Below are 9064 nucleotides of genomic sequence, written 5' to 3'. Positions count from 1 at the left end.
ACAGAGGACATTCTAATAAGCAAGGAGTGCATGGTAAAGCGTGATGGGACTTCTCGCGGCTCAGACGCCCGTGATTTGTGTCGAGACGTGTCTGACCGACGTCGTGACAGCTACCGCAACCGGTCGCGAGTTACGCTTGCCGAAGCCTCGCTAGATGATCTATTGAAAATTTAGTGTATCGTGAATTTAACTTCGGTGAAGAAAGACGCTGAGCGTAAGCGTGCCCGAAGATCTCGGCTACGTGGAGAAGAGCTTCAGGAACAACGGGAGAATCGGCAGCAGCAAGCCTCACATAGAGCAGAACTGAAAGAACATGATCGGGTAGCTGAGCGCGCCCTAGACCGACAACGGCAATCCAATCGACGAGCTGGGCAGGCAGGAGACGAGCTCCAGCAAGAACTCGAGCGGGTGCGCACTCGACGCCAATGCATCCGACATGGGCACGCTCTTATATCCCTCGAAGACTTCGATGCGTCCATGATAACGGGTGACGACGTGGTGAGCGGCCGGCACAAGCTTCCGGCTACAACCGTTTGTCCGATCTGCAATGCTTGGAAGTGGCCTGGGGAGTCTGCGATATCATGCTGTCTCGCAGGCAGGGTAAAGTTACCTCCACTGCACCCCGCGCCACCAAAGCTGCTTCAGCTGTACGGAGATCCCGAGTTCCGCCGTCAAATCCGTGCCTACAACCAAGCTTTTGCTTTTACGTCGATTGGTGCTTCGTGCTCAAACCGATCGTTTCAAAACATGCATCAAGACGAGAGCGTTGCAGGTACACACGGGGTGTACACATATCGCATTCAAGGGGCTATGGGGCACTACTTAGGGTCCCTCCTTCCCCACATAGACCGTCAGACAGGCGTGCGGGTAGCACCCAAGTTTGCGCAGATCTACATTGTGGATCCAGACATGCAACGCCGCGCGGAGCGACGTCTTGGTATATTCGCGGATCTGGATCGTGTTGCACTACTAGACATCGAGAAAATGATGGCAGAGCACAACCCATTAGCGCAACGGTTCCTCCACTTTGGGCAGCAAGTTCGCCAACACAACACGGAGTCTCCAGTAGACTTGGTGTTCCGTCTGCATGACAACTCCTCGCGACCGAGGACACATAACCGCCCCACTGTGTCTGAAGTGGCTGCGACTCTCATTGAGGATGGCAACCTGGCTCAGCCTCGGGATCTACTACTCTTTACACGCGATCAAAGACTGATACGTTTGTACGAGACTCACGCCGATTACGATCCACTCCAATACCCGCTTCTCCTTCCATATGGAGAGAAGGGCTGGACCTACACAGACGAGTTCGCGAATGGTGCTGAGTATCGAAACAAGAAGGCGATGTCGCTTCGTGAACACGTCGCGTTCCGTCTCCACCAGAAAGTGGATGATCAGTCCGCTCTCCACCAAGGTGGGCGTCTATTTCAGCAGTGGTGTGTAGATCAGCGTGCAAAATGTGAGCAAGAACAGCTTCGCTGGGTGGCCGACAATCAGAAAACACTTCGCGCCGATCAATACAGGGGTGTTCAAGACGCTTTGCTCAATGAGGATACTTTGGCTCTGGCGGAAGGAGAAGTGCTGCTGTCGGAATATGACCGGGCCCAGAACAGATTGGTGCACCCGGACCGGGACGTAGGCAGCAGAGGACGACCAACCCACTTTCTTAATCAGGTTGGCAAGCGTATCATTCTACCGGCTTCACACCTGGGTAGCTCGCGGTCCATGTACAAGTCGTATCAAGATTCGATGGCAATTGTTCGGGAGTATGGACGGCCCGACGTCTTCCTGACGGAAACATGCAACCCCAAATGGGACGAGATTCTAAAAGCGATACCTTCCAATATCCAGACAGCTCAAGATCGACCAGACATCGTGGCTCGCGTGTGGCAGCAGAAACTGCAAGCGACGCTTGACGATTTAAACCAAGGCGTTCTGGGGCGAGTGCGCGCGCGGATTTACGTTGTCGAGTTTCAAAAACGAGGCCTCCCCCACGCTCATGTACTGGTTATTTTGGCTGACGAAGACAAACCTCGAACCCGCGAGATCGTAGACAAGATGGTATGAGCTCAGATCCCAGATAAGGATACAAACCCTCAGCTGTATGAGACGGTCATGTCATGCATGCTCCATGGTCCATGCGGGCCTGCAAACCCTTCCTGCGCGTGTATGAAGGACGGCAAGTGCACCAAAGGATATCCGAAGCCCTTAGCAGAAGTTACACAGGCCAATGCCAACGGATATCCAGTGTACAGACGCCGTCGACGGCAAGAAGGTTTTCTAAAGTTCAAAGGCAGAGAATACGACAATGCTACGATCAACCAGTGGGTTCTACCGTACAACCCGTACTTATCCCAGAAGTACAGCTGCCACATCAATGTCGAAGTGTGCACGAATATTACTGCGGTTAAATACCTGTACAAGTATGTGTACAAAGGACCCGACATGGCTATACTCACTGTGGAAGAAGTCCGAGGAGGGCAGCAGAGTGCGCGTCGAGAACCAAATGAGATTCTACGTTTCTTGAGCGCCCGGTACATTTCTCCGGTGGAAGCTTGCATGCGCCTGCTCGATTTCACGATTCAGAGGAAACCCCATGCGGTGACACAGCTAACGGTTCATCTCGAGTCAGGGCCAGACAATTTGCTTTCGCGAGACGGAAAACCCGGAGGCGGTTTTGGAACGTGGTAGTCACACGATGCTGACCAGATTCTTTGAGTTGTGTGCGAGTTAAGAGCCTCAGAACCATATTGCCAGGACGATGTTTTATCAGGATATTCCCAAAGTGTTCTGCTGAAAAGCGCCGGAGAAAGGGCAACCGAAAAGGTGGGTTCGCCGGAAACAGTATCAAGCTGCCGTTGGTCGCATGATTCACGTGTCTCCTCGAGATATGGAGCGGTTCTACCTTCGGCTACTGCTCTGTCAGCGTAGAGGTCCAGCGTCGTTTGAAGACTTGAGAACGGTTAACGGGATTGTCTGCCCAACATTCAAAATTGCGGCGCGGGAGGCTGGCTACTTGGAGAATGGCAACGATTGGGTTTCGTGTTTGAGGGAAGCGGCTGACTTCCAAATGCCGTATCAACTACGCCAGCTCTTCGTCACCATTCTGGTGTATTCAGCTCCAGCAAATGTTGGTGTTCTATGGGATCGGTTTTTCGCGGATCTTTCCCAAGACTTCGCACGCAAACATCAGGCTTTGATGGACCCCTTCAAGTCGGCGCTGGTCGAATTTGAAACGCTGATGAGCATTCAAGAACTGCTTCAATCGAGTGGGTATGCGGTAGCTGACTTCGACGAACTTCCTCAGTTGGGGTCGCTCCCAACATTGATTCGTGAGGCGCTTCGCCAAAACGGATTACTACGACGTGAGCTCACTGGATATGATGCGTCAGCTTTGGAGGCGATTGTAAACACAGAAGATCAGCTAAACGAAAGTCAGCGGGTGGTTTACGAACAGATTATTGAAGCGGTTGAATGCCCGGAGGAAGGCAAGAAACTATTTTTTGTTGATGGCCCGGGTGGTACTGGAAAATCTACACTGCTTCGAAACATACTGGCCAAAGTCAGACTCTCGGGGAAAATCGCCATCGCGGTGGCGTCTAGCGGTATTGCCTCGCTCTTACTTATGGGTGGTAGGACAGCGCATTCTACATTCAAGATCCCTTTGAAGTTAAACGAGAGCTCGACGTGCGGTATCAGGAAGAACTCCCATATTCAGGAGTTGATCAAGCATGCAAGTTTAATTATTTGGGACGAAGCACCAATGGCCCATCGCCACGCATTCGAGGCAGTAGACAGAACACTGCGGGACATACTTGACAGCGATACCGAGCCTTTTGGCGGGAAAGTGTTTGTACTTTCGGGAGATTTCCGCCAAATTCTCCCGGTCGTAAAGAATGGAACACCCGTCGAGACAATTGACGCTTGCCTCAAGTCGTCTAGGTTGTGGCCCCAATTCCAGACGTTCCGTCTCACGGAAAACATGCGAGTGCGCACTGCTGATACTGCAGACACTGCTGAGGAAATGGCTGCGCTCTCCGAGTTTCTGCTGAAAGTCGGGGAGGGAAGGCATGATGTAAACCCTTCCCTAGGAAGCGATTACATGAAGACCCCGCGCGATATGCTGATTGATAATCCACCTGTGCCAGAGGACGAGGACCAATAAATTCGTCCTGGCGTTATTCCAAGAGGCATGGATCGGATCATTGACGAGATGTATGGCGAGATTAATAACCCCGAGGTTGCTACCGACGAGTATTTCGCGAACCAAACGATCCTCACGACCACGAACGCAATCGTGCACCGCATCAATGAAACGGTGACCGATCGATTAACTGGACAAGCGCGGGAATACATGTCTTCCGATTCTGTACAAGACGACGGTGACGGCAATTGCTTCGAGCAGGAGGTACTCCACTCGATGAATATCAGTGGAATGCCGCCCCACAAGTTGACCCTCAAGGTAGGATTGCCTGTCATGATGATGCGGAGCCTGAATCCAGATCTAGGGCTGTGCAACGGAACACGGCTTCGAATTGTGGCCCTCAAGCCACATGTCATCCACGCCACAATCATGACAGGTGAGCGACAAGGGCAACATGTGTTGATTCCCCGCATTGTTTTCATCAGTGACGGAGACATTCGGAGCTTTCCGTTTCATTTGAGACGCAAGCAGTTTCCTGTCCAACCGGCCTTTGCGATGACGATTAACAAGGCGCAAGGACAAACGGTGCAGTACTTGGGGCTGTATCTTGCTACGCCTTGCTTCTCCCACGGGCAGCTGTACGTTGCGATGTCGCGAGTTACTTCAAGATCAAGATTCAAGGTGCTGGTCGAGTACCCAAAGCTGGAGGAGGAGGATGGGGTCTACGCCCAGAACATTGTCTACAGGCAGATCTTTGGCTCGGAGTAGGAATGTTCAATTTCAAATGCATTTAATACATCACGTTTACATAAAACATGTTTACGCCGGAGCGCAGCGAAGGCGTGAGCCCATTTCCCCTGGGACTACAGCCTGCCACCTCCGCCGCGTAGCGGCGGCGAACGGCTAGTTAACTGAGTTATCAAGGCTAGCACGGTGTCCGTCCGTCCGTCACACGAATCGCTCAAATTTTTTAGCCTTCCCATTGGCTGCCGAGCGGAGCGAAGGCGGCTTCGATTGGTTAAAACGGAATTATGTAGCATACATCAATAAATTCATGTGGCTCACAGAGCACATATGGAGATTTGCACACGACTATCCATTACCCGATGGCGGCATCGTTTAAATACGACGAAGTTTTAATTTGTACTATTTTAATATGGGAAGTTGCTACAGTCGTGCACCTCCAATTCGGCAGGGCGGACCATATCAACAGTGCCAGGGCATAAGTGCACAGCGTAAAGCAAAAAACAAACGCAAATCCAGTGCACTGATATTTTATTTGTTAATTCAGTAAAAAAAATTACGCCAATCTTCTGCATAATCTTGGCGTCAGACGCGCGAATCGCGGGCTCGCAACAGCGCTTCCGGTCGCGATAGGCGTCCGGCAAGGCGGCAACTTTCGCGGACCGCTTAAGAATACTCTGGACGGTAGTGCGCTTTACTGCTTGGGGGGTCTTAAAGCGCTCCGTTGCCCAACGAGCAAGTTCGGAGTGAGAGCATGCAGTCTCGCACAAAGACTGCTTTTGTGGGACATGTAGGAGAAAGGGCGATGTCCCATTGTCTTTGGCGGTAAAAATCAAAGTGTGTGTTTGTATGAAGACGTCCGATCCAAAATTTAAAATCAGATCGACGCGGCGTGTCATCCTTCGGCGAGGAGGGGAAACCCGTTGAGGTTAATTGCTAGGGTGGTGATGGGCAAAGGTAATTGCGCATCCGATTCGCGTAATCATAAAATCTGGCAGGGTATCGACTGATACCGGTGCGGAATTGGACGTGCACGACTGTATTAATATTTGAGTGCTACTTATTCTCAGATGAAATAGCCCCTAAAGACGCTTCCTATGCTGCAAGATGCTTAGCGTACATGTAGGAATGCGTGTTTTCAAGGCCATACTATAATATACGTAATACTTTGTTCTTAATAGTTTCGACAAGTTACAATGACCAACATAATAGCTACAACTGTCTTGTTGTAGAAATATTAAGAACATATCTGAGTGTGAGGTAACTGATTGAGCTGTCAAATAGTAGTACATGTACAACAGAAGCTGGCCGTACGAACAACGCTGTGCCAATAAATGTTGTCACCTGATCCATAAAGATACATAGTTTTAGATTGAATAGAATGAACTCATATGTGTTACTGCTGTAACCATTGTTTTCTAAGAGACTGCTGTAAGCCATTGTTTTTTAAGAGCTGTTAGGCAGCAAAATCCGATACTACTTAGCTGGCGGACGGGTCGTCGACAGGGGCGTAGGATACCCATATAAATGGAGCGGCAATACAACAATAAACACGAGAGGTGTTAATTATAGTTGGCTAAGTAGACACCATAAAGAAATGTTAATAAACTTGGAGCCTAAATGACGTCCAATAATCCTTGAATCATCGTTAAATTATCAAATAGAAAACACTACCGTAGCAGCAAGGCGTCTTGCGACACAATATTTAAATGCTTCAATCATAACTGGCACAGATTCGAGTGCTAACTCTGAATCAGCACAAAATGAACGCTACATACATTAAAAATAGTAAAATTTGAATATTTTTAGCTATCATTGAGTTTGATATGAAAAGTAAGCAATCTTTAGTTACTTACAAGCTGAAATAGGCAGTACAAGCAGGTAAGTAGAGCAAGTTGGACAGGCCATTACTATCGTTTGTGCTGATGTGAGCTAAGTTTTATAGCGGCTCAGAAATGGCCCGAGATATCGAGCACGACGCTAAACGAAACATATTGTGAAGCGTTTGTATAAATGTTATTTGAAGTGCTGGTGGTTTTGGGTGGAAGATGAAGATACAGTGATAGCCAGCAATAGAAAAGAGATTGCATCAAGAATCTTGATTCAAGATCATTAGAATAATTATTTCTTAAATCAGGTAAGCATCAAGCTGACCCAAATTAATGAAATTAAAAAGAATCGATTTAGGTGCACCTGGGCTCAACGTTTTTTTCAATAGTTATCCCGCCGAAGCGTAGCGGAGGTGGGAAGGCCAAAGCAAGTAGAACTAAACCTAAATTACCGCCGCGTAGCGGCGGCGCTCGGCTAGTTATTAACTGAATTATTAATATTTTTTACATGATTTTAGTTACGGATTCTCAACTCAAAACGCCCAAGAAACCAAGCTTCCAAGTGTGGATCTGCAGCGCTTGAAAAAAGGGTTTTGCAATTGAATTTTTTTTTTTTGGAGTAAGTACGGTTCATACTCTCTACCGGAAATCTACAACATGGATGAAACGGCCATCCAGCTCGACCTGCCTCCAGCAAGAACATGGGCAATTAAAGGGCGAAAAAGGATCAGCTAAAAATTCAAAATCTGACAAAACACTGCGGACGCATGACGGCTGTCTTGACAGTTCGCGCTGATGGTAAGTTTTTATTTTTTTTATTTCCTTGCGCTAATATGATTTTGTTTACTTTTGTTTACTAAAAATGTTTGTTTTTAGAAGAAGAAAAACTTCTCCCACTGGTGCGAGCCCAATAAATGACCGTGCGATGTTTATTGATTGGTCAAAAAACTGAAAAGTCATTGATTTACTTTAGAACTCATTTGTCAGCACCATGCGTTTGGATTTGAGGCACAGGACTATAAAGGACGACATTTTGGGTACAATAAGGGACGACGGATACCCGAGACCATCCTCCGAATGAATGAGATCTTCATTTCACCTTTTGCTGCTAAGACCAACCCGTGAAGAAGGCGCTAATGGACCTGCCAACCACAAGTCGACTCTACCAAGCTGCTATCGCTGCAGCCCGGTTTGCGGATCAAAGGCTCGAGAGCCGGACGCGTAGCGACTAATGCAGCAGTCTTCGACGATTCTCAGCGTTCTGCAAAAGTGAAGGCTACCCAGACCCACTGAAGGAACGATTTGTGGAGCTGCCCGGTGTGGTGGCCGCGTACATCAACTTACTCGCCACCTCCAACTCAACTCAATGGCCCGCTGAAAAGCTTCGCGCTGCGCTTAGCTGGCACTACACGAAACCTGAGATGCTAGCCGGTGGCCACCCACACGATCGTTGGGTTGTTGAGACTTCTCCGGACGGCACCATAGCACCTCGAAGCAAACCCGGCACGGTCAGCAGCCATCAAGCAGATTCTCGCCGGTCTCAGCAAGTCCAAGAAGCGTGAGCGGACTCCAAAGCGTGCGTCCCCGATGTCCCTGTTGATGCTGACGAAGGTCATTACATTCTTGGAGTCGAATTCGATGTTCAACGAAACCATGCGGCTGTGGTTTTCTGCGGTTTGTTCTCTCAGCTTCTATGGTATGTGCCGTATCAACGAAGTCTTGCTCATGAAGAAGGGCGACATTCAGCTTGGTCTCAAACGAAAATCGCGCGTTAATGACAGCGACATCGAGTTTGGCTGTTTCACTATTCGTGACCGGAAGACAGATCATGATCCCCTCACAAGTCGAACCTACTCACTCCATCATCTCACGAAGGAAGAGCGGGCAGCTGAAGCATTGACTTTTCTTGGATAGATGGTTTACGTACGCGCGGAAGAAGTTTCACCACACCTGGCGGTGACAGCGACTACCCGGTTTCCATCCCTGGACGGAAGGGTACCACGCGGCACATTCCAGAAGGCGAAGGCGAGAGATGAGGTGTTTTAGCGAGCAGCGACTCTTGTGCTACGTGGGAATAAAATTGGGCTCGCCAATGTCAGATAGCAACTTTACTCAGGTATTAAACATTATCGCTGAGATTGCTGGAATCAGCCGAAACGTGCTTGGTGACGAGATTTGGTTTACATCCCACTGTTTCCGTCGAGGTGGTGCACAGTACCGGTTCATGTTTGCCCCTGAAGATCGACGGTGGTCACTGAAGCTCGTGAAGTGGTGGGCAGGGTGGGCACCAAGCGAAAAGTCCGAAACAGTAACTAGATAACTGCTGGACGACGTACTGGATCGAGAA

At 49.2% G+C, this 9064-nt stretch overlaps 1 protein-coding gene across 1 annotated transcript; it reads left to right on the top strand.

Annotated features, from left to right (window-relative positions):
- Nucleotides 1–8138: 8138 nt before the first annotated feature.
- PITG_15633 (uncharacterized protein) lies at nt 8139–8631 on the top strand (the record flags this gene model as incomplete). Its single annotated transcript, XM_002897877.1, has 2 exons — nt 8139–8174; nt 8245–8631. The coding sequence occupies 2 exons, from the start codon at nt 8139–8141 to the stop codon at nt 8629–8631; spliced, it is 423 nt and encodes a 140-aa protein (XP_002897923.1).
- Between the last annotated feature and the right edge of the window lie 433 nt (nt 8632–9064).

This window comes from Phytophthora infestans, genomic scaffold (assembly GCF_000142945.1).
Source record: "Phytophthora infestans T30-4 supercont1.40 genomic scaffold, whole genome shotgun sequence".
In the NCBI taxonomy this organism is placed as follows: Eukaryota; Oomycota; class Peronosporomycetes; order Peronosporales; family Peronosporaceae; genus Phytophthora; species Phytophthora infestans.
Note: the sequence above shows the minus strand (reverse complement) of the source record. Positions and strands in the feature narration are given on the sequence as shown.